The sequence below is a fragment of the Natator depressus genome, chromosome 3 (genome assembly GCF_965152275.1).
Source record: "Natator depressus isolate rNatDep1 chromosome 3, rNatDep2.hap1, whole genome shotgun sequence".
In the NCBI taxonomy this organism is placed as follows: domain Eukaryota; kingdom Metazoa; phylum Chordata; order Testudines; family Cheloniidae; genus Natator; species Natator depressus.
In genome coordinates, this window is record NC_134236.1 from 206165294 (window position 1) to 206191883 (window position 26590).

General features: G+C 42.2%; 1 protein-coding gene across 1 annotated transcript in view; it reads left to right on the top strand.

The window, feature by feature from the left end:
- Window positions 1–213: 213 nt before the first annotated feature.
- Window positions 214–26590, top strand: part of SOS1 (SOS Ras/Rac guanine nucleotide exchange factor 1) — a 93171-nt gene continuing 66794 nt past the window's right edge. Inside the window, exons 1-3 of the mRNA XM_074949761.1 lie at window positions 214–341; window positions 23837–23962; window positions 25238–25369. Coding sequence (XP_074805862.1) covers window positions 255–341; window positions 23837–23962; window positions 25238–25369 — 345 coding nt within the window. The 5' untranslated portion in view covers window positions 214–254. The remainder of the gene's footprint in view (window positions 342–23836; window positions 23963–25237; window positions 25370–26590) is intronic.

Below are 26590 nucleotides of genomic sequence, written 5' to 3' on the forward strand. Positions count from 1 at the left end.
CCCGTGCGGCTGGCGGGGCAGGGTGGCCGCTCGCCTCCCCGCGCCGCCCCGCTGAGCGCTCTCCGGCCTCGGGGCCCTGCCCGGGGCGGGCGCTGAGGAGACACCCGGGGGGTGGGGTGCTGGGATGCCGCCGCCCCCCGGCGCTGAGTCCCGCCGCTGGCGGGTGCTGCCGCTGCCCTCCGGCTGTCCGCGGCCGCCGCGCCGGGCCGCCCACTGATCGCGCCTGCCCCGGGCCGGGCCCCGCCAGCGGCAGGATGCAGGCGCCGCCGCTGCTCTACGAGTTCTTCAGCGAGGAGAACGCGCCCAAGTGGCGGGGGCTGCTGGTGCCGGCCCTCAAAAAGGTGAGGGGGAGGGGCGAGTCCGCGGGCCGGGGGCGGCCACGGATGCCCCGCCCGGGGGACGCCGCGTGACTGACAGGGGGCGGCGAGCGGGGGGTGCTGCCCCGGCCTGGGGTGGCCCGCGGCTCCCCGTGCTGCCCGGAGCGGGAGCGGGGCGCGCCTCGCCCCGCTCCCGCCGCGTGGGGAAGGGGCTGCTGCCCTAGGGATAGGCCCTGCTGCGAGGGTCCAGTGCTGGGGCGCTCAGCCTTTCCAGGCGGCGGGACCCCTGTCAGGAGTCTGCTCTGCCCTGAGTAGCCCCACTTTCACCTCACTGCGAAAGGGTTTGCTGACAAAAGCAGACCGGGAGATACAAGCGTGTCACAGCCCCACCATTCCTGAGAAGGGCTATTTTTTTTTTTTCATTTTTACCATAGAACTGTAAAATAAATCAGCTGGCATATAGATCTTGTACTTACATTTCAATGAGTAGGGCAGTGTAAACAAGTCATTGGCGGGTTTGAGACTTTACTTTGTACTGACTTCGCTAGTGCTTTTTTGGTAGCCTGTTGTAAAACTAGGCAAATATTTAGATGAGTTGATGTAACCCCTGGAAGGCCCCTGTGTACCCTAAGGGGTACGTGTACCCCTGGATGAGAACCACTGGTCTAGTTGCTGTTTGAAAGAAATAAGCCTGTGTAAAGGATTCTCTAGGCTTTGTCCGTAGATTCAGAGTAAGAGCATAGAAAATATATCACACTGGAGCCTATCAAAGTGGAGAGCATTTTACTAACTTCTGGTTAGTATGTTGGTGCCTCTCTCCTGTTGAACTGGTGGTATGACAGCCTAATTTATAGCCAGAGAGTGTGAGCAATTTGGGGCATGTCTATGACCGTAGCCATGGTGATATCCTTTTTTCCCCCAACAGTTCAACTTCATTTATCTGCATTAACGACTGACTGACCCATCACATGATATCAAATATTGCAAACACAATTTAAAAATTGACCATTTGACATCTCTAGTTTTATTTTATTTATGATACTTCATACTGTAGTGAATGTATTGCAATAAATTTTATGACCTCAGTAATGTGAGATCTCACTGTGCTATTAAACCTTTGCTGAGGCCTGGGGGAGATTGTGGCAGATTTTTCTTTGGTTGCTACGTTTGCAGATGATAAAGTGAATTTGGTAAAGTTTTCTTGTGTTATTGTGGATCATTGTTTTTATGACGTTTATCCTTTCGCAAAAAGAGCAGGAGGACTTGTGGCACCTTAGAGACTAACAAATGTATTAGAGCATAAGCTTTCGTAGGCTACAGCTCACTTCATCGGATGCCTAGAATGGAATATATAGTAAGAAAACACACACACACACACACACACACACACACTGAAAGAGGCTAATTAATTAAGATAAATTTTTGTTCTCCTACTGATAAAAGCTCTTGTAGTGATATTCAAGATGGCCCATTTAGACAGTTGACAAGAAGGTGTGAGGATACTTAACATAGGGAAATAGATTCAATATGTGTAATGACCCAGCCAGCAGTGCCCCTCTGCCATGTACTTTGGCCAAACCAGGCAGTCTCTACGCAAAAGAATAAATGGACACAAATCTGACATCAGGAACCCTAACATTCAAAAACCGGTAGGAGAACACTTAAACCTCTCTGGCCACACAGTAAAAGATTTAAGGTGGCAATTTTGCAACAGAAAAGCTTCAAAAACAGACTCCAGCGAGAAACTGCTGAGCTTGAATTAAAATGCAAACTAGATACCATTAACTTGGGTTTGAATAGAGACTGGGAGTGGCTGGGTCATTATATATATTGAATCTATTTCCCTGCGTTAAGTACCCTCACACCTTCTTGTCAACTGTCTAAATGGGCCATTTTAATTATCACTACAAAAGTTTTTTTTCTCCTGCTGATAATAGCTCATCTTAATTAATTAGCCTCTTACAGTTTGTATGGCAACTTCCACCTTCTCTGTATGTGTGTGTGTGTATATATATATCTTACTATATGTTCCATTCTATGCATTCGATGAAGTGGGCTGTAGCTCACGAAAGCTTATGCTCTAATAAATTTGCAAGCCTCTAAGGTGCCACAAGTACTCCTGTTCTTTTTGCGGACACAGACTAACACAGCTGCTACTCTGAAACCTATCCTTTCTCAGTCTCACTTGGTCTTACAATACCAAGGAAATCAGGCCCATAATTTGCTAGTGAAGCCTTATCCTTGGACATATTCCACTTGCATTCCAGTTTGGCTCAAAAATTCATTGTTTTTGTGTTTAACTTTTTATGGGACTCTTCCTTCTCCCAGTTCATTAGTTCCAGAAGTGATCTTTTCAGCCTAGTCAAGGTAGCTAGTTTTTAATCTCCTTTTTTAATGATGTATAATGGTTTACTTGGACAAGTATATGTGCAGTTTAAAACATACGTGTAACTGCTGTTTAAAAAAAATACCAGTTTTAAGGAACTTGCTCAAATTTTTAATTATAATGAAATATTTGTTTATTTTGTTCATATGAAACAATATGGTTGAAATTGAAATAACATTCAACTCTTTATGAAAGGGAAAAAATATAGTATTTACTTAGGTTAGAACTTAGATTTTTACTTGTAAGTTCTACAAGAGTTTTATGTGGCGGGGTGGGGGTGACTTGATAGTGAAAGTATTTTGCTTAATTAGAATTGCGATTTAGTGACTTTAGTTTTAGTATATTTTTGTAAAAATGCCTTTTGCTAAGGATTCTTCATTAGGAATAAGAAAAGGAGTACTTGTGGCACCTTAGAGACTAACCAATTTATTTGAGCATAAGCTTTCGTGAGCTACAGCTCACTTCATCGGATGCATACTGTGGAAAGTGTAGAAGATCTTTTTATACACACAAAGCATGCAAAAATACCTCCCCCCCACAATGAGGGAACAGTAAGTCTCACTCTCCTGAGTTCATTAGAATTTGTGTGTGTTGGAGAAATGGAATATGGGAAAAATGGTCAGGCTGTCTTTTGATCCACTTCTGAATTTTGTGCATAGAAAGCAAGACAAAAGGGGTTCAAGAAACCATTGCTTGGAATGGATTGAGACTGCAAAATTTACTCAACACCTTATTTCACATACAACAGACATTCTAGGCATTTTATAAGTTTATTGGTTTTAACAGTTAACTGGAACTTCTGAGTGAAACACTTGCTCTCAGTTCTAGCTGAATTGGTTCACTTCCCACTGTGGACTAGAAGTCGCAAGTGTTTCAGCTGTATCAATTCAGCCTGTCTTTCTGACTTCATCTCACAATGCATTTGCCTCATGTTCCAGAGTGAGCATGTTTTTCCAAGGTCTCTGGCACTCTGTGCTGTTCTACTTGTGGTAACAGAGTCTTATCTGTGTATTCTCCAAAGCATTTGCTGCTGCAATGCATATATGATCAGTAAACTTCTGTGCTAGCTACACATATCTTTGCTTCTTGCCATATGTATAAACATTTGAGCAGCAAGCTGAACTAAGGCTGCCTGGGATCTGGAGCAGCAAGGTGCAGGATGTCTCAGATGCTCACAAAATGGAGCACTAAGCACAGTGCCAGGCAATCCTGGGCAAGATCAAGGAGACTAGTTGGAGCTCCAGCAATAACAATTCTTTTGGGACCACTCAGGTCACTTGCTGCTTCTGTGAAATGTTTGGCTGCCTTGCTCACCAAGATAGAAACAATGAGCTGGCCTCGATTATCAGTGTTTGCTGGAGAAACTCTCATGAGGGTGAACTTGCGAGGACCAGCAAGAAAGGAGTCCTGGAGTTTGAGGCCAACTGTCAGAAGTTGATGAAGATAAACTGCCAGAGATGATGAGAAACCTGCCATACTAGGTAGTATTCCTTTTGGTTTCTATGTATTGCATTTGTTCTGGTTCACTGTGTATATCTGGGGAATGAGAGGGAGACTTACCCCCAATATTTCCAATTCTAAGTATGTTCTGAAGCTTTCCCCCCCCCCGCCACCCATTAATTTGCAATGATGTAACAAATCTTAACTGCTCCATTGTTTTTGAGACCACTGTCTGCTTCATATCTTCATTCTAGATACTGCCTACTATACTCTAGCATAGTAGGTTACAGCTGCTACCATTATTTATGTTATAAAGGTAGAAATGGAAACTTCTGCCCTTAACCAGCATCCATTTTAGTAAAATCCCATTGAGAATGGGCCAGAGATAAGCAGCTGAATACAACTGACTTACAGAATGTTTAAACATTAACACTCCTGGAAAATCTAAACTTATATATATTGCTAAACTCTACAGGCACAAATGTGGTGGGGGAGAATCCCCCAGAATAAAGCCATGGGTCTATCAGAGCTGATAGACAAAACTGATGCTATGAAAATAAGTTCATCTTGGAACTCATCTTTATCAACGCATCAAATCTTTCAGCAATGCAATCGTTCAGCTTTGCAACTAGTATGCATCTGGTAAAAGTTTCATACTCTATTGGCCGGACGGCTAAACCTATAGACAGAGGCCAGTATGTAGGATTGGTGGTGGTGGTAGCTGAGGAGATCTAAAGACAGCACCCTGGAGACAGTGTCTAGTGCGCTGAATCCTAGCAGTTCATTAATCTTTTCATGTCCCTGGGCATATCTACAGTGTTTTGGAGCCCATGGGAGGGAGCCTTCCAGCCCATATTGACAGACTCAAGCTCGAGGGCAGTGGCACTAGTGCTCTAAAAAAAGCACTGTCTACATAGCTATGAAGTTGCAGTATGGGCTGGAGTTTGGGCTCTGAAGCTATGCTGCAACTTCAGTTCTGGCTACACATCTATTTTTAGAGCCCCTCTAGCCTGAGTCTGTTGACCTGAGCTGAGAGGCTCATTCCCGTGGGCTCCAAAACACTATATAGACGTATCCTGTCTGTCAATAGGTATTGTATACGTCTGAAGCTTGCAGACACCAACTAATTGCTAGAAGAAAGAGAGAGCTTTCTCTTTCCTACTCCTTTCCCAGTCACCTCGCCAGATTTTAATATCCTTACCCATGTTGATGGGCGCATCCGCTATGGCAAATTGACATCTGGAAAAAGACCCAGAGGACACCCAAAATTGCATTTCAAGGATGTGTGCAAGTGAGATCTCAAAGAAATGGACATGGACATGAACAAATGGGAAGATCACACTCAAGACTGCAGCCTTTGGAAACGAGCTTAACAAAGGTCTCCAGAGTTACAAGAGGAAGCAGTCCAGCTTAGCAGAGAAAAGATCTCGCAGAAGGCAGAGCCCAAAACATCACCTTTAAATGTGACATACGACAGAGATTCTCTTCAGCCATGTTCGCATCTGTCTTAAAACCAACTGAGTAAATTCTTTACCTCTCGGGTGCACACCTATGGTCTCTTGAGACTGAAGGATGCCTACATATCCATGTTGGTTAGCACATCTGACTTAAATGGGACTGTTTGGAGAGTAACATACTATATAATGTACAAGAAAGCAATCTTTTTCTGTGTCCAATTAAAATTTTGCATGCCTTGATATGATGGGGAAAGCAGCAGCATCAAACACATGTAGTCTTTTGAGGATTGTTGTGCTAGCTAGAGTGACCATGGTTGATGGCATCACACCAAACATCACATAGTGAAGTTCCCCAATCTGACTCAATCCTGTGAATCCACAAATCTCTGGGGCAATCCTGTGGGTGGTGCCAGGTAGGTTCAGGGCATGCACCCCTTTGTGCATTGATGGAGAGTTTGAGTATGATGTGCTGAGGTGGTTTTTTCACAATCCCGGTGACATAGCAGAAGAGCATGCAAATGTGGTTTTTGAGTATAATGAGCAATTGGAGGAATGCCAGATCTCTGAGAGCTGGATGTTTTGCACAAAGTCAGAGCACTTTATTCTCAGGATTTGGAGCTGACAGCACATATGGAATGTATCTAGCTGCTCCAAGTCTGCCTGTAATAGGGTCCAGGTTTCTGACCTGTATAGCAATACAGATAGTACCCAGGTATAGGGGAAGGGCAAGGTGTATTCTTGGGTGGAATATTCCCAGCCAGTGAGGAAAGCTACATACAATAGTGGAATATTCATCATTATGATGTCTATGAATTGCCTTTCCTTACCCTCTTGCTACATTTGGTTGGCATGTAACAAGGAATATTTAAAGGCCCAAAATGACACATTCTTATCCTTGCCTAGGACACTTGAAATAATAAGGAATAAAATAATTCCTTAAGGTAAATATACTTCAAGAATTCCTCAAATCCTAGTTTTTAGGGTATTTTGTCAAACTCGGGTGAGATTTAGAAAAATATACTTTATATAGATTGTCAGTATATCCTATCTTTGCACTGAACAGCTGCATTCCAAACTTCCCTGTCCACAGTTCAAATGATAATGTGACCTTAACTTGTTTCTTCCGATTCTCCACTAGAACAGACATAGAGTCCAATAAGACAGATGTAGACTGCAATGCACTCAATAAGGAAGATGTTGATGTGCACTGTGAGATGCTTCCTTGCCTGATCAGTGGTATTTTGAAGGAGCAAAAGCAGAGGAACACAAAGCCCTCCAATAACTCAAGGAAGATACTGACAAAGGACAAAATATTGCTAGCACTCCACCAAGATAAGAAAGCAAGGAACAGGCGCCAACGTGGGGTTTGAGAAGCTAAGGCTGCAGAGGCAGCAAGATAAGAATACAGACAGAAGCTGAGTCTGAGGTTGAAGATAAACTGGAACATGAAATCTCTTAGGTGACTGGGGGATGATCGAAATCTGTTATTGCTGCTTGGAAACAGACACTAAGGATGTAGCTAGACATCATCAATCAGTGCCGTCCAGCAACTTCAGTCAAGATTCTTCCAGTCTAGTGAATTTACACGGTCTTCAAGAGACTGTGCCTGGTGATGAACCTTCCCCCTGGCCTACTGGTACCACCTTTTCATATGTTATACTACTCTAGTTCAGACAATAGAGATCTTTCATGCATACTAGAGTCTGCTTCTCTCCTGAACCCTAGTTTTTGTGATTAAAAAGGGTGGCAGTCAAGAAATATCTTAAATGTTTTAATGATCCTCAAAAGAAGTAAATCAAAAGAACTGATTATCTTTCCATAAAAACGTTCCACAGTTTCACATTCACATCAGTACAGAATATTATGAAATAATTGAGCATTATTCACAACAAGGCAGCTGGTACCGACACTCAGTTAAAGAGACACTATGAAAAGTCACTTGTTTGAAATTATTTTACCTAAGTTGACAGCTGAGGGAAAAATATTTTTCGTTATTTACAATTTACTATAATGAAAGTAACCATACACAGAATGCTTCCGGAGGTACAGTAACTCCTCTATTGTCAGCTTCCTGTGTCTAGGTCTTTTAAACGGTAATGGGGGAAAAAAAAACTTCTTCAAAAGTGATTGATTGTAAAACTATGCAAATTGGCTGGGGCACTCATGCTATGCCTGCCCATGAAACTATTTTAACACATCTTTTTAACTGACTTCATTTCAAATGGTTTCACTCCAATCCATTGCTTGACTTGTTGTTCACAGCAACACTGGATGTCATTAGTTTCCCATCTCTACTGCATTACCTATATAGGGCATTCCTTATATTAACTTCTGTGGCACAGTTGTTCTGGACTCCTGTCACCTCTGCAGATTGTGGAAGATAAAATTGAGTAGCTGCCCCCCCTCCTTCCAATTCTTGCTGTAAACCTCCCACTTGGTAACAACTTGTTACCAGATGTGTAAAACCACCCCCTGGGTATACTGAAGATGTGATTAACTAAATCTGCATCTCTGTTAGTCTTTCACAGCCACACAGAGTTGCTGAAGTTGGTGATTGGAAAAAATACAGGTACTTGGTGTAATTTGAAGATAGCAAAACTTGGGCTGGATCACAAAGTATCGAGGAATAGATAACAATTCAGTGTGTATGGGTTTGTGTACATTGTCAAGGTTTGTTTGTTTTTTTTACCAGGAGGGATAACTGTTCATGTCATTCAACTAGCTGTGCAATTCACCATGGCCTGTTTCACTATGTTGCTTTTAGACCTGCAGGTAATGAGCAAGTGAGTGCTATCAGTAGTTCTATAGCCTTTGGGGGAAGTCTCGCTCACAAACAATCTCTGGTTATCTCAGGAAAATTTCTTATTAAAATTCTAATATAAATACAGTACAGAAAATTCCTATTCTGTCATCTCCCCTGCCCATAACATTTCCACAAATAAACCATCATACAAATTGCATTTGCAAAGTGTCGTCATTTTCCAGTTCTGCATCTTTAGCATTTTCAATCTTCAATGTATAGTCCAATCTTTCTATTTCAGGTAGGCTAACATCTACTTCTGTGGTTTGACAAAGATCCAAAAGCCACTCCTTCCCGTCATTATTGAAAATAAATTGATATTCAGAAATGTGGATTCTTTACTTTGGCATCAGGAGATTTGTTCTGTATCCAAGTAAATGATGAAAGGAAGCCAAATTTCTAAATATTTTTCATTTGCTTCTTCAGTGGAGATGTCAATCTTTCCATTACAACAATTTCCCCAATTTTATAATTCAGTGCTGTGGGGGACAGTGGAGGTGTGTTCTTCCAGAGCTCTGCTACAAGCATTCTGGCTGTGTGATGAGTCACTGCTGAGCCTGCTTAAGCCATCCCTGAGCCAGAGGTGAGTCATCAGAGGCAATTACCTGCAGGTCTTGTGATAGGCCCCACTCCATCCAATCAGGGTTCAGCCAATGCACAAGCGAGGACCCAGGTGATCCGTTAGGACCCTATATACCTGCCTTGGGAAGTAGTTTCTCTTGTCTGCTGAGTAGTATCAAGTCATTACCTGGTCAGGAGCACTCCCGTTGCTTAGTAGTTCTGACAGACTGCCCCTGCGCTTCTGCTCCAGCTTCAGCCTGTTCTTGGTCCAGCTGGGCCTTGCTTCTGCTCCAGCCTCTGCCTGTTTCCATGTGAGCCAGTATCTCCTCCTGCCTCATCCATCTGCCCTGCAATTCTGACAGTTTGAGCAGACTTCCCTCTTTTTGCTTAGTCCGGCGGCCGAGGTGGAAACCCCCAAACATCCATTACTGAGATGTTGAAGTTAGTTCAGTGCCTTCAGAGCCAAGTTGCCCAGCTGCAATTTAAGAATGCCTCTGTCCAGTTACAGATCGTGGCAGCCTCAGTATTTCCAGTGAATCTAGCCGCAGTATCCATAAAAAGAGCCCCAAAGGTCCTGCTGCCAGAGAGGTTTATCAGATTACTAAGGCTACATCTACACTACAGACCTTACGGCGGCACAGCTGTATTGCTGTAGCTGCACCACTGTAAGGTCTCCTGTGTAGCTGCTCTGTGCCAACAGGAGAAGGCTCTCCTGTCAGCATAATTAAACCACCCCCAACGAGTGGTGGTAGGTATGTCAGTGGGAGAGTGTCTCCAGCCAATATAGTGCTGTCTACACCAGCACTTTTATCAGTGAAACTTGTCTGTTAGGAGTGTGTTTTTTCACACCCGTGACCAACAAAAGTTTTACTGACAAAAGTGCTAGTGTAGATATAGCCTAACTGATGACTCTTTACACTGGGTATCACTTCTCCTAGAACAGGCAAGCCCGGTCCTTGGCCATTTTGACGTGTTCATTTGTCCCTTTTCACACAGATTAGATTACCTGAACCGTACTTGTATCGCTGAAGCCACCTGCAGTTTTTTAAACAAGGCCATTTGTCTGGCTCAGCATATGTTGCCTGCTTTTAACATCTGGTCACTGATGTAGAGTGGAACAAAACAGCACAGCTCTGTCACTTCCACCAGGGACTAGACGATAACATAAATGATTAGTTGGGCTAGGTTGACTCCCACACACGCTGTGCTGAGCTCAGACATTGAATTATATATATGGCTTGACAATTGACCGTCCAGTCCCAGTCTAGCCCAGTCCCATTCCCATCTCCCTCCACAGGCAGCCCCTGGCGCCAGAACCTATGCAGATTGACACAATGCAAAGACACCTCACTGAGTGGCAGATGGTGTACTGGCAATTCAGCAGCCTTTCCCTGTACTGTGGTGGGTGAGGCCACTTTGCCACTAAATGCTCCATCAAATCCAGGCCTGTGCAGATCCAGGAAACGACCATGTCCTACCTCAGCTGGATGTAATTACGGAATCGGATTCCCCAAACAGACCCCTCTTCTGCCAACATGCATTTTTAACAGTTATGGACTGTTGCCATCCCCAGCTGCAAGTCTTTTTCTGTCTCTGCATCCCATCTATACCTGAGGTGACCTTCACCCAGCTTGTGCTTGTGGATTCTGGGGTCTTTAGCAATTTTGTGGATGCAAAATTCATTAAGGCTAACCAAGTTCTGGTACAAAGAGCTTGCTCCAGACTTAGTGGAGTTGATTGATTGGTACCATCACCCACAAGGTCCTGTCACCCACAAAATTGGACCCCTTCTCATCAAAATCCAGGATCACCAAGAAACTCTCCAATTTAACTTGTTTAAATCACCCCTTTTCCCAATCATACTCTACAGCCCCTTGCTCTCAGTCCATGATCCAAATATCTCCAGGAAGATGCAGGAGATATGGCTTGAGTCTGGCTACTGCCAACAATGGTGACTGTCTGAGTCAGGCGCCAAGAAAATGAAGAACAGCATGGAGAAAGCCACTGCCTTCTGTATCTAATAAATTCAAGGAGATAATGGCTCACAATCCCTGCAAAATATTGAGATTTTGCTAATGTTTGACTTCTATTTATTTATTTTATTTTATTTTAAACTGATGTCCTGTCCCTGTGTAAGTATTGTGGCTGCCCCATCAACCTCCAGCCATGGGCTAAAATTCCATTTGAATTAATTTATCCCGTGTTGGAACCAGGACTCGGGGCCCTACAGCAGTGGTTTTCAACTTGTCATCTGCAGACTCCTGGGGATCCACAGACTGTCTAAGGTTTCCAAATGGGTCTGCATCTCCATTTGAAATTTTTTAGGGGCCCACAAATGGGAAAAAAGGTTGAAAACCACTGCCCTACGGGAATACTTCGATGAGAATCTGGCAAAAAACTTTATCTGTCAGTTTACATCCCCTGCCAGGGCTCCAATTCTGTTTGCCCCAAAAGAACAGCTCTTTGTGTCTTCCCTTTGGCTTTTTAGGCTATATCACTTCGTCCAATGGGATAAATATAATCCCAGAAAGGTGTGGACTGGGCAGAGCTGAGAAAGGTCTGCAATGTCCAGTGCTTCCTTTAGTTTGCCAACTTCTACCAGCAGCTCATCAGTAAAGTTTTCAAAGGTAATGGCCCCAATTACCCAGCTGCTGCCAAAGGACACTGCTTTTGGGCTTCCTGTGTCCAAACAATCTGTTTTTGGTCAACTGAAAGAAGCATTTATATTAGCACCCCTCTTAGTTCACCTGGAGTGGACTCTACTTTTTATTGTCAAAGTAGATACTCCTATTACGGGATCAGAGCAGTGCTATCATAGCAAATAAGTCCCTGAGTCTTCTCCGTCCCTGTGCTTTCCACTCCTGAAAGCTGATGCCTGTGAAACAAAATTACAAAGTCTGTGACCAGAAACTGCTGGTTATCAAAGCTGTCTTTTGAGGACTGGTGTCATCACTTGGAAGGCACATGTTTTCTTGTTTAGGTATATTCACAGATCAAAGAATTGAGAATACCTGCAAACTGCAAATGCTCTCAATCAATACCAGATGTGTTGCCCCCCTCCCCCCCACATCCTGATTTGATTTTTACCCTGACCTATTGCCCTGGTACCTGAAATGCGAAGCCTGGCACACTATCTTACAAAAGCGAGTACCTAAACAAGGGGAATAGACCCCCCCCCCCCCATACCCCCCATAGCTTGCCACAGTCTTGAAGCCCTGTCATCTTGTCAGTATACTAGCAAACAATGATTTACTGTCTTTTCAAGTCTTCCCTGCATCATGGTCCATTTGCAGTAAAATTGAGGCCAGCCATCACAGATCTGGCCCCTGACTCAAACTTCTCGGTCAAGGATGGGATTTTCTTCTTCAAAGATCAGATCTGTGTCCCCTATAGTCTGCCGCATCTTACCATGCTCCAGCTATGTCATGACTCACCCCGACAGGCCATTTCGGTCACTAGAAAATTTATTGAAACTGATCTCTCAATTTCTGGTGGCCAAACCTATATTGGTGTATAATGTTGATCATTGCAAGAGTTTATGTATGTGCTTGGACCACCTCTTGCTCTGGGCGCTTTGGTTCCATTGTCCACTGCATCCCAATCCTGGTTATCTATTTCTATGGACTTTCTCACTGACTTCCCAGGGCCACCCAGCCATACTAATTATCATCAACCTTCTCACAAAGATGTCTCATTTCATATGTTGCTGGAAAATTCCTACTACAGAGGCGACAGATATGATTAAACATATCTTAAAGCTTCATGATTTACCATCTGACATTGTTTGACTAAGGGCTGCAGTTCATTTTTCTTTCTTTCTTTTTTTTTTTTTTTTTTTTTTTTTTTAAGGAATTATTTAAGATCTTAGATGTTAATCTGTGAGTTTCCTCTACCTATCACCTGGAGACTGATGGACAGATGGAGCAAGTGAACCAAATTTTTAGCAGTATGTTAGTTGCTTTATATCAATCTGCCAAAGTCCTTTTTATGCCAACTACGGCTTCCACCCTCATTTTCACCTGTCCACTTGCCAGCTTCCCACATTCCTTTAGCCTCTAACCTGTGTAAGCACCTGCACCATGTCCATTAAGAATTGAAAACCCACCTAGAATCAGCCAAGAGGGATTACAAAAGATAAACTGACCTCCTTTGGCAGGACACCCCTCACATCACAGTCGGTGGTAAGGTATGGCTCGATGCAATGCACGGACACAGCCTGGCCCTCAAGGAAACGTGACTACCGATATCTCAGACCATTTCAGGTCATCCAGCTGATTAACCTGGTGGCCTTCAAACTTCTGCTACCGAATAGATCAAGATGCACCCCATGTTCCATGTTTCCCTGCTGGAAAAAGTACATCAGCTTCTTTCCTGGACAGATACGGCCATCTCCCCCCTCCATTATGGTTCAGGGGTCAGAAGAATACCTGGAGAGGCAGATCTTGTACTTCAAAGTTCTCCAAGGGAAGCTCTTATATCTCATCAGTTGGGAGAGCTTGGTGCAAATCATCTACCAGGGTTCAGTAATACCAACTAGATCAAATTTATATTAAGAAATGAGCAATTACAATTCCTTGTTTGTTACTCAGGCTCCTAACATTGCTGTCTGTGTGGTGTTTTGTTTAATCCCATCGGTCAGCTCAGCAGCAATGATGGGGCCGAATGAAGTCTTTCTACCACTTTCTATCTTGTATCAGCTTCATGGCGTTGTTCGTCTTTAAACCTTCTTGTTTGATGTCATTCTTCACCATGTCTATCCAATGCCTTCTCTGCTTGCCTTCCAATTGCCATCATTTTTGTCTTCCCCGTGTTGATCTTCAGTCTGAATTTTCTGCTTTTCCGGTCTACCTTGTCCAGTATTCTCTGTAGATCCAACTTGGTCTGTGCCATAGAAATCAATACTACCTGTGACTCTAAAGTTATGCACTGTCCTCTCACATACCATGACTTGTCTTGTTTCAGTTGTCTGTGCTACAGCCATTTTACCATTCATTTCTCTGTGCTGCAGCTTCCAATACCCAGTTGAACAAATCTGGCAATAATATGTATCCTTGTCTCACTTCTATGGTCATCCCAAAACCGTTCCCTCAGCTTCATGTCACTCTCACCACGCTCATAGACTTTCTGTCAGCTTGATCAATTTCCAAGGGATGCCATTACATTCTTAAAATTTGCCATAACCCTTTCTGCCAGATGCTATAAAGAGGCAGTTTGAAGTCTATAAAGTTGTTGTAACAGGTTTGGTTATGTTCTTTTCACAAATAGCTAACCTATTGTACTTCCTCATGGTTTAAATTCCGCCTATCCCTCTGCAAGTACCTCTTTATTTTCCTCTTCAGTATCTTGGTGAATGTTTTCCCTGGCACACTCAATAAACCAATTTCTCTGTAGTTCTTGCACTTGCTCTTATCTCCTCGTTTTTATGGGTAGATGCTGTTATCTCTCTTGTCTGTAAGTTTTGTTGAGTAGCTTGTGCATTGCGTTTACCAGATGTTCCTCACCGGCTTGCAGCAGCTCTGTGGTTGTTATTTATGAACACCTTTTTTTTTTCCTTCAAAATAGCACTGGTGGATAGGTAATTTAAGTAACTTCTTCTCTTCATGTCCTTTGCCTCCTTGATTATTCATAGCATCTCGATTTTGTGCTCATAAATAAGTGCTCATATCTGTTATTAAAAGCTCTCCTGAGTACCCTGGCCAGCCTGCTCCTGAGGACATTGATTCAACTTCTGCTGATCCGGAGGCCATCCAAACTATATGGGTCCCTCCCACCATAGAAAATGGACCGATTGTTCCACAAAATATACCTGCAGCACTTACCTAACCAGCAGTTCACCTCCAGAATCTTCTGCCTTCTGTCTTCCTTCTCTCATGGGACAGGAAGGATCTCTGAGAAGATAGCATTGACATTCTTTTTAAGCATTCTTCAGAGTTCCCAGAAGTCATCTATTATCTGTAAAATATCCTGCAATGCAATATCATTAGTGCGGATATGAACCATCACCAATAGATCCTTATCTGTTGACTTCAGAAGCCTATCCAATCTTAGTAAGACCTCACACCTTGGCTTTGGGAAGATAGCACACCATCCTGTTGCCCACCTCTCCCTAGCAGAATGTTCTTTCAATTCTTCTAAGTACTGAATACTCAACGTATCAGTTCAGTCTTTATTTGAACTATTTTGTGACTAGCCTGTAAATATTTAAAGTTGGCATGTCTAGGAATAGGCTTTTAGGTATGGTGAAGCCAAACAACCCTTGTTCTTTTGTTTGTTGCTACTTTTACTCTGTCTTACATTTATTAATGTATTATGTATGTATACACAATAGCTTATGCTCCAATACGTCTGTTAGTCTATAAGGTGTCACAGGACTCTTTGCCGCTTTAATGTATGTATTGTAACTTATGATTTAAAGTAATAAAAAGAGATGAAAGAATACTCATTTTGACAAGTTATCTGCCTAGTCAAGAATGTCCATTCAGCTTTCTCTTATTGGTGTAGAAATGGTCACTTATATAATTCCGTAATTTGAAGCTTACTGATACTTCTAACAACAATCACATGCCTCTGCGCTACCTCACTGCTATATACATCAATAACATGACCGCCATAACCATAAATTTTTCCACCTCAAATGTATGCACCAAGTTGTACTCCCAGATTTGTAGCCAGACACCACAAAATACCTGTTCACTTTTCTACTGCATATAAAACTCTTGTGAGTAGATTTATTCTAAAACAAAGTGTGAAATTTTTTTCAGTAAGAGCTCAGCTCAACCCAATCTGTATCTTGCATTAGAAATCTAGGGCTTGTCTGCCTTGAAGGCTATGATTAAAGAACTAGTAAAGTGGTAATTTCACAAGATGGGAGTGAAAGGTGAGCAACCGAGCAGGAAAGGGATTTGTAGTTTTAAAACTTCTAAAATGGATGTGAAACTTCAGTAACTAGTTTAGCACTCTCTGAAGCCTTTGTAAAAGGTTTAAGCAGCTGTTTTAATAGTCTCCCTTATCTCATCCAGGTAAGCATTTCAGAACAAACAAGTTCTCGTAATTTCAGGGTGGGGTCAAGTGTTCAGATAAATAGTGATCTTTGGTACTGGAGTGTGATGTTTGGCTATATATATGAGCTCAGTAAACTGAACATTAACTTCATCTTCTGAGTTCATGTATTTATTAGTATGTGTTGGGGGGTCAGCTTTCTGATTCAGAAAATTGAGGAAGCAAGTAGGGGGTCATCCATTTTGGATCTGGTTTTGATCAACAGGGGTGAATTACTTGAGAATGTGAAGGTGATTGGGAATTTGGGAGGAAGTGATCATGATCTGGTAAAATTCAAGATCCCATAAAATGGAGGACATGAGAACAGCAAAAACAAGGACACTGGACTTCAGAAAGGCAGATTTCAACTCAAAGAAATAGTAGGCAAGGTCCCATGGAAAGACCAATTAGGAAGAAGAGGAGTCAAGGGGTCTGGCATTTCTTAAAAGATAGAATTCTAGAGTCCCAACATCAAGCTATTCTGATGCAGAGGAAAGATGAGAAGAACCACAGGAGGCCAGTGTGGTTGCACCAGGAGCTTTTTAGCTCTCTAAAAAGCAAAAGAAGGGATACAAAATAGGAGCTGTCACCAAGGAGGTCTACATGGGAATAGTGCGAGCATGTAGGGACACAATCAGAAAAGCTAAAGCAACAAATGAGTTACAGCTGGCAAGAAATGTTTGAGACAACAGGATGGGGTTCTTCAAATGTCAGACAAAAAAAGAAAGATCAATGATGGTGTGAGTCCACTGCTCAATGGAGAAGGTCAATTGGCAACAGAAGATGATAGGAAGGCAGAGCTCCTGTACACCAACTTTTGCTTCAGTCGTCTCTCAAAAAATAATGTGACCAGGCAACTAGTGAAGTTGCCATAGACAATAAAGGGGAAGGGATTCAGATTGGGATAAGTAAAGACTAATCTGAATGAATTCAAATTAGTGGGCCTGAATGCTATTCACCCAAGGGTATTGAAGGAATTAGCTGAAGAAATCTGAGCCACTGGCAATAATATTTACAAACTCATGGATTACAGGAGAGGTCCCGGAAGACCGGAGAAGGGCTAACATAGCGCCCATCTTTAAAAAGCAGGGAAAGGAGGAGCTGGGGAATTATAGACCAGTCAGCCTGACTTTGATACCTGGGAAGCTACTAGAGCAAGGTATAAAACATTAAATCTGTGAATACCTGGAGGATGAAGGGGTGATCACTAGCAGCCAAGAACAAATCATGCCAAACCAAAGAACCGGAACCAAGAACAAATCCTGCCAAACAAGCTTGATTTCCTTCTTTGACAGGGTAACTGATTTGGTGGCGAGGGGGAATTGCGGTGGACATAATATACCTGGACTTCAGCAAGGCTTTCGACACAGTCCCACATGACATTCTGATAAGTAAGCTGGAGAAATGCAGGCTTGACAGAACTACCATTAAGTGGATACACAGTTGGTTAAACAACCGTGAACGTAAAAATGGCCATGCTGGGCCAGACCATCTAGCTCAGTATCTGGTCTTCCGACAGTGGCCAATGCCAGGTGCCCCAGAGGGAATGAACAGAACCGGTAATTGTCAAGTGATCCATTCCCTGTCACCTATTCCCAGCTTCTGGCAAACAGGGGCTAGGGACACCATCCCCGCACACCCTGGCTAATAGCCATTGATGAACCTATCCTCATGAACTTATCTAGTTCTTTTTTGAACCCTGTTATAGTTTTGGCCTTCAAAACATCCTCTGGCAAGGAGTTCCTCAGGTTGACTGTGCATTGTGTGAAAAAATACTTCCTTTTGTTTTAAACCGGCTGCCTATTAATTTCATTTGATGACCCCTAGCTCTTGTGTTATGAGAAGGAGTAAGTAACACTTCCTTATTTGTTTTCTCCACCCCAGTCATGATTTTATAGACCTCTATGAAATCGCCTTTTAGTAGTCTCTTTTCCAAGCTGAAAAGTCCCAGTCTTATTAATCTCTCCTCATATGGCAGCCATTCCATCCCTCTAATCATTTTTGTTTCCCTTTTCTGAACCTTTTCCAATTCCAATATTTTTTTTTTGAGATGGGGAGACTGCACGCAATATTCATGATGTGGGTGTACCACATGGACTTATATAGAGGCAATATGATATTTTCTGTCTGTTTATCTATCCCTTTCTTAATGATGTCCAATATTCTGTTAGCTTTTTTGACTGTCGTTGCACATTGAGTGTTTTCAGAGAGTGGTAACAGCTAATTTAGACCCCATCATTCTATACGTATAGTTGGTTTTTGTTTTCCAATGCGCATTACTTTGCATTTATCAACATTGAATTTCATCTGCCATTTTCTTGACCAGTCACCCAGTTTTGTGACTGGGCAAGAAAGGGGCAGATGAAGTTCCATGTTGATAGAGTAACTATTAATAGAATAATGTCAGATTGGAAGGAGGTCTCTAATAGAGTGCCATAGGGATCTGTTCTGGATCCGGTGTTTAATATCTTCATTAATGACTTGGATGTAGGTATAGAGAGCACGCTGATCAAGTTTACAGCAGATGATAGAAAGCTGGGGGGAGGGGTTGCCAATGCTTTGGAGGATAGAGCTAAAATTCAGAAGGATCTTGATAAATTGGAGAACTGGGCTATAGATAACTAAATGAAATTCAACAAGACAAATGTAAAGTACTACACCTAAGAAAAACCAAATGCACAAATACAGAATGGGGGGAAACTGGCTTGGCAGCAGCAATGATGAGAAGGATATGGGAATTGTAGATCACAACCTCAACATGAGTCAGCAGTGCAATGCTGTTGCAAAAAAAAGCAAATGCAATTTTAGGTTGCATTAACAGAGGCATAGCATGTAAGTCACTGAAGGTGATAGTATCACTCTCCTCGTTGCTGGTTAGGCCTCAGCTGGAGTACTGTGTCCAATTTTGGTCACTAATGACAGAAAGAATGTAGAGAAACTGGAACGGATCCAGACTCAAGCGACACAGATGATCAAAGGGATGGAATGCAAGCCATATGAGCAAAGGCTGAAGGAACTGGGTATGTTTAGTTTGGAGAAGAGGAGATTAAGGTGGGATTTGATGGCGGTCTTCAGATACTTGAAAGGCTGCCATAAAAAAGATGGAGAAAAGTTGTTCTCTTTTGCCGCTGAGGGCAGGACAAAAGACAATGGGTTCAAACTACAGTTTAGCAGATTTAGATTAAATTTCAAGAAAAACTTCTGAACTGTAAGAACAGTAGGACGATGGAGCAGACTGTCTTGGGAGGTTGTGGAAGCTTCTTCACTGGAGGTTTTCAAAAGGAGGGTGCATAGTTGTCTGTCTTGGATGGTTTACCCAACAAATCCTGCATCTTGGCAGGGGGTTAGACTAGAAGACTTTTGTGGTCCCTTTTAACCTTGTGATTCTATGATTGCATGGGTTCGTCACCTGGGCCTGCAAATGGGGCCTGTGGGGGAGTCATGAGCACCCCTTTTATTGTAACACGGGGTCACATGGAAAGGTTGAGAATCATTTACTTGTTTTATTAACCTATTTTTATAGAATCAAAGAATAATAGGACTGGAAGGGACCCTGAGAGGTCATCTAGTCCAGTCCCCTGCATTCATGGCAGTACTAAGTATTATCTAGACTAGTGGTTCTCAAACTTTTTTTTTCCACGGACCACTTGAAAATTGTTGAGGGTCTTGGCAGACCACTTATTGATCTTTCTAAATGTTGTTTGTACCGTTAGTTAACTATTGTAAAGCGCTTTGGATAAAAGCACTATATAAAAAAACTTTTTGTTTGTTTGTTTTTTGTTCTACAAATAAAAACACACGACTCATTTTAATATGCGTACAGATACTCCCTGGGTTACGCAAGACCCAACTTACGCAAATTCTCATTTACGGGAAAAGCTCTGTAAACCAGAAATAGGATTTGCGAGTCACGGAAATTTTTGTGTAACATACGGGTATACGTTTCCAATTTACGCAAAATCCAAGTTTCACGAGGCTTTCCGGAATGGAACGATTGCATAAGTCGGGGAGCGTCTGTAGTCTTGCCTTTCTAATGTGATGGATGTGCCCTCTCTCCCCAGCTATGGCAGCCCCCAAGCTGGAGCTGGGAAGGAGGGAGGTCTCTCCCACACCACAACAGCCACAGAGCTGAGGCTGGGAAGGAGGGCTGTCTCTCCCCGGCAGCCATAGCCCTGGAGCTGGGGAAAGTCGCCTTTTTCTCTGACTGCCTCAGCCCTGCACATCCCAAATTCCCCCCACCCCCTTTTCTTACCCATTGTCCCCTCACCCCAAGGCCAACACTTCACCTTACATGTGTGTCTTCTCCAGGGTCCAGGCACCTAATTAGTGGAGCCACGACTATGCGGCTCCACTAGTTAGGTGGGTGGTCCTTCATTCTCTCGTGTGAGGCTGCCCAGGCGCACACCTTAGAGGGAACTATCCGCGGACCACCTGAATGTCTGCAGACCACAGTTTGAGAACCTCTGATATAGACCATCCCTGACAGGTGTTTGTCCAACCTACTCTTAAAAATGTCCAATGATGGAGATTTTACAACCTCCCTAGGCAATTTATTCCAGTGCTCAACCACCCTGACAGTTAGGAAGTTTTTCCTAATGTCCAACCTAAACCTCCCTTGCTGCAATTTAAGCCCTTTGCTGCTTGTCCTATCCTCAGAGGTTAAGAAAAAGCAGTTTTTCACCCTCCTCCTTGTAACGTACTTGAAAACTGTTATGTCCCCCCTCAGTCTTCTCTTTTCCAGACTAAACAAACCCAATTTTTTCAATCTTCCCTCATAGGTCATGTTTTCTAGACCTTTAATCATTTTTGTGTCTGTTCTCTGGATTCTCTCCAATTTGTCCACATCCTTCCTAAAATGTCGTGCCCAGAATTGGACACAATACTCCAGCTGAGGCCTAATCAGCGCAGAGTAGAGTGGAAGAATTACTTCTCATGTCTTGCTTACAATACTCCTGCTAATATATCCCAGAATGATGTTTGCTTTTTTTTGCAACAGTGTTACACTGTTCACTCATTTAGCTTGTGGTCCACTATGATCCCCAGATCCCTTTCTGCAGCACTCCTTCCTAGGCAGTTATTTCCCATTTTGTATGTGTGCAACTGATCGTTCCTTCCTAAGTGGAGTACTTTGCATTTGTCCTTATTGAATTTCATCCTATTTACTTCAGACCATTTCTCCAGTTTGTCCAGACCATTTTGAATTTTGATCTTATCCTCCAAAGCACCTGCAACCCCTCACAGCTTGGTATCATCCGCAAACTTTATAAGTGTACTCTCTATGCTATTATCTAAATCATCGATGAAGACATTGAACGGAACTGGACCTAGAACTGATCCCTGCGGGATCCCACTTGTTACGTCCTTCCAGCATGATTGTGAACCACTGATAACTACTCTCTGGGAACGGTTTTCCAACCAGTTTTGCACCCACCTTATAGTAGCTTCATCTAGGTTGCATTTCCCTAGTTTGTTTATGAGAAGGTCGTGCGAGGCTTACTGTTTAACAAGTCTTGAAATCATGTGCCAGCCTGTGTTAATGCATATTCTCATTGCTGCTTTTCTTATCTTCCCTCGCTAAACCTATACTTTTGGTTTATCCACTGTTGCATCCTAAATTATATTGCTCTCTTTAGGACAGAGACTGTCCTACTCAGTTTGTACAGCAGCTACTATGGTGGTGCTCTAATCCCAGTTGGAAGGTTTAGGTTCTATGTAATGCAAATGCTAACATATGATATTATGGTAATCTCAGCGTGCAGTAAACTGAGCTGTCCTGGATTTTTGCCTGATAGGCTAGTAGTTTTCCTGCTGTTTCACAAACGCCACCAAAACATATCATACAAGCTGGTTAGAATGCGGTGCTGGCAAAAATCAAATTTGCTTCAGATCCAGAATAAATGCTCTGGTCAGTCAGTTTGCACAGAGATTTGTTTTTCATGATTTCCCAGGGATTTTAAGGTAAAAAGCAGTGACTACTAGAGGTGCTTTTAGACCCACTAAGTGTGGACGTAATTTGTCAAACTAAACCCACCCTCTCATTAAAGTTTTAGCAAACTGCACAAATTCAAAGGCAGGATATATAACAAAGAACAGTCCACAAACATGAAGTCTCATGGAGTGCTTCAGCAGGCCCAATAGGTTTCTGCTTCTGAGGCAGAATGATGCATGCACGTTTGATGCTTTTTTTTTCTCATAAGATTTAATTCCTGCTGTAAGCGCAAATACAAATGCAGCCTTAACTGTGGAGCTACTAATGATGCCTCCATAATTAATCATTTACTGAATGTTGGCATGTTGAGTTGATATTCGGATTGGATAGATTGACGGTTTATGATTTAGGGAAGGTATTTCAGGGGATTGGGGTGACTGATGGAGGGTTTTGGAGTGTGGTGGCGGGATAGTAAATTTGATGGTTTTGCTACTTGGAATGACTATGAAGGTTGTTACCTATCAGCTTCCTTTGGCACAAATACTTAAACAGTTGTGGTGAATACTTCGAAGAACAATGTTCTTAGGTGTTTTTAAAATATTACTTCTAAGGGTAGGTCTACGCTGCCCACGTTAGAGCATGGCCGCAGCAGCGCTGTGATGTGGGCAGCGTAGACATGCTTTATCACTGGGGGAGAGCTCTCCTGGCAATAAAAAACAAACAAACAAAAACCCCACCCTGAACGAGCAGTGGTAGCTTTATCGCCAGGAGCATGGCTCCCAGTGATAAAGCGCTGTCTATACTGGCGCTTTTCAACGCTAAAACTTTTGTCGCTCAGCGATGTGTTTTTTCACACCCCTGAATAACTAAAATTTTAGTGCTGAAAGTGGCAGTGTAGACATAGCCTAAGACTTTAAACTGTTAAAACCAAGCTATTTGTTAGCTGCAGGGGTAGGAAGAAGCCATTACACTGCAGTCCTGTTTCAGGTAGTACTTTTTAATTACTAAACCGGTATTCCAGAAAATTACATCTGTAATTTAACAGGTATTGGGGGGGGGGGGGGAGAAGGTGCATCTTCACTATATTTACGTCATTGGGAATTTATTCCCAGCTATAACAGCAAATCTAAATTTTACCTTTAGTGTGTAACATTAATATTTGTAAAATTTGAAGCATTATTGAGTGCAGATCCGATGAAGTAATATATTGTAAGTATTTTTATTTTGGAGATTGGTTCAGAATAATCAAGTATTCAAAACAGTGCAACTGGCACTTAAGGTAGTTTAACTTCCTTCAAACAACACTAAAGGAAACTTACTTTTGGTGAAAGCCAAACTCTTTAGGCAAATTGATTTAAATTTAAAGCTTTAAGACTGCTAAATTTTCCTAAAAAGGTGGAACTATTTAAAATTTTTAAGGTACAGCACTATATTTAATTTTTGCAGTATAGTCGCTCACGTTGCATTAAACATAGTACACACACACACTATTCCAGCCTAAAGAGTTTAGTCTGCAAGCAATAGATGAAGGGAGGGAAAGGGAAAAATATGCAATGTTTATTTTTTTTAAATATATATGCATAGCTGCTTCACAGCCCACTCATTATCAGACAATATCTTGTAGACATTGCAGTAGAACTAAGTCAGTATCAAATGTTGCGTATTTCAAAATGTGTTCACTTCAGTACTGTGGGTTAGATTTGGCACAAATTGGTATGGTTCCTTTGACTTCAATCTGTGAGCTATGCTGATTTAGGCCACATAAAATTCTGGCTCTCTATTAGTTTTTAGGTCTGTGGTCTATTGCTCCTGAAATTCTTTTACCTGTAAGTTAACTTCCGTGGAAATAAAGCATGGACTCAGCGGGGAAAGTGTGCAAGGTTTAAATCAATTTTCTGTTCAATGTAGGTTCAGGTGCAGGTCCATCCTAAACTTTCCTCAGCTGAAGATGCTTTACAATATGTTGAGGAGTTAATTCTGCAGTTGTTGAATATGCTGTGCCAAGCCCAGCCAAGAAGTTTTCTGGATGTAGAGGTACAGAAAATGTTCATCTGTTCTGTATTTTGCAGCTTTAATTTGGGATGCTGTGGATGAATAGTCTAATTAACACTTTAAAATGTCATGAGAAATACATGTATGCAGTGTTGTTGTAGCTGTGTTGGTCCCAGGATATTAGAGAGACATGGTGGGTGAGGCAGTATCTTTTATTGGACCAACTTCTGTCAATGAGAGAGAGAAGTTTTCGCGCTTACAGCCTCGCTGTAATGAGGAGTACAGTAGAACCTCAGAGTTACAAACACCTCGGGAATTAAGGTTGTTCGTAACTCTGAAATGTTCCATAATGTTTTGTTCAGAGTTATGTTGTTCTTTCAAAATTTTACAACTGAACATTGACTTAATACAGTTTTGAAACTTTACTATTCAGGAAAAAATGCAGCCTTTAACTATTTTAATTGAAATGAAACAAACACAGAAACAGTTTCCTTATCTTGTCAAATCTTTTTTCTTAAACTTTCCCTTAATGTTTTTATTAGTTTAACACAGTACTGTACGGTATTTGCTTTTGGGGGCGGGGGGGGGGGATTTCTGCTAGTTTTTAGTTTGCTTTTTTAAAAAACCTAGGAAATTATACATAAAAAACCTACATTAATGGGACATTAAGGTTGCAAGGTCAACCACTCAGCAGTTTGGAAACACCAGAATTAAGCTTGCCCATGAATCTTAATTTGGCTCCCTACTTGTGTATGTATAATGATAGTCTTTAGTTACTTGATCAGACTATTTTTTCCATAGGATCCCTGCCTTACTCAGTGCAGAGAATGGACTGTGATAACTGAAAGAACAGCTACTCTGTATTTTATTTATTATGCAATGTGTGGCTCTGTCTTAGTCACTGCACACTATTCAATCCCTGCTCTGAAGACAGAATTATTAATTTCCTTGTGGCCTTTTCTATAGCACTCATCTCTGTAGCATCTGAGTGCTTCACAAACATTAATAAACTTCACAACACACCTGAGAGTGTTTCCTAATTGAGTGCTTAACTTCACAACCTTAATGTTCTTTGTAGTTTTTTGTATGCAATACATATTTAGTGTACAACATTTAGGGTATGTATCTCTATATAGTTTTTGGTATAACTTTAGTTTCTATCTGTATATTAAAACACGGTTGCATCAAAATAAATTATTCCTTTTAAGGAATTGCTTTTAATCTGTAACAGTGAAGTATCTATCTGAACAAGTATACTACTTGCTGAATACATTCAGATTATTCACTGAGCCCTTAGTGCTTGTTTTGTTTCCTAAGGATCGTGTTCAAAAAAGTTTTCCCCATCCTATTGATAAGTGGGCAATAGCTGATGCCCAGTCTGCTATTGAAAAGAGGAAACGAAGAAATCCATTATCTCTCCCAGTAGAAAAAATCCATCCTTTGTTAAAAGTAAGTACTCAAATCGTAATTGATTACCTTGCTACTTGAAATTAGGCAAACCTGTCTTTTACAGAACTATATAAAGTTAAGGCTGACATTTTCATTCATTGTCTGTATATTGCCTGAAATGTAACTCAAAAGGAATAAAACAAATTTTACATGACATTCAAAGTATCTGGATTTTAGTGTATCATCATCATTGTAATATTTCTATTTCAGTTAATTGTATGCTTGTTAAATACATTTAGGACTATGATTATACTTCCCAGAAGTTGTTTAAATTGTTCTTCGAGTGATTCTACGTGTGTATTCCACCGGAAATTTTCCCCTCAATGATACCCATCTGAGTGGCTCGAACCGCTGGCACCAATATAAAGGGTCTAACCGACCCCGAGCTCTCTGTTCCTCCTTACCTTCTGTGACAGCCACTGGAACAGCTCTTCCTGCTTTTCCAAGTACTCACAAGAGAACACAGACTACTGAATTTTATTGTAGTTTCATGTTTGTTCAATTAGGATTTTACCCCATCTGAAGGTTTCAGTTGATTCCCAATGCCAAGGGATGCCTTGGTCACCAGGCTTCAAGCCCTGTGTTTCCTGAAATAAGGCTATTCCTGTGAGCGACCTGCACTCAGGTTGCTTTAAGTGCCTTGGGGAAACTCTTATTGGGGAGCGTTGCCAAATTTGCAGGGACTTTAAGCCTCGCACAAAGAAAGTTTGTGAAGCCAGGCTATAGTTTTTAGTATGAAGGCGGCCTTGAGACCTCCATCTGAACCAGGTTGGTCCTACTGTGCACAAGTCCCAACACTGTTCACCATCCCAGTGCTTGAGAGGCATAAGAAGCAGACTGCTAAAAGGCTCTGAAATCTGCTTAGGCATGGAATAAGAATAGAGTGCAATCTAAGTCTAAGCACTCCTCTGCATTGGTACCACAGAAGACTGCATCACTGACACCATTGATTCCAGAGCCAGAAGGAGCTCCTTCCACATTGGTGGTATGCACCGTATGGATACTTTCTTGGTACCAACCATGCCAGAGGCATTTGCAGCCGCCAGGGACCTCCTGACCCTGTTGGTGCCAGCAAACACAGGAGAACCAGCAGGGTTGCTACAGCGGTCAGTACCATGCAAACGTCACATACTCCTGACATCTCGCCCTTTGGTACCATCAAAAGGAAAACCTGCAATGCTCATTTCTCTTTGGCCTCTGCACTGATTGCTGGCACTGTCT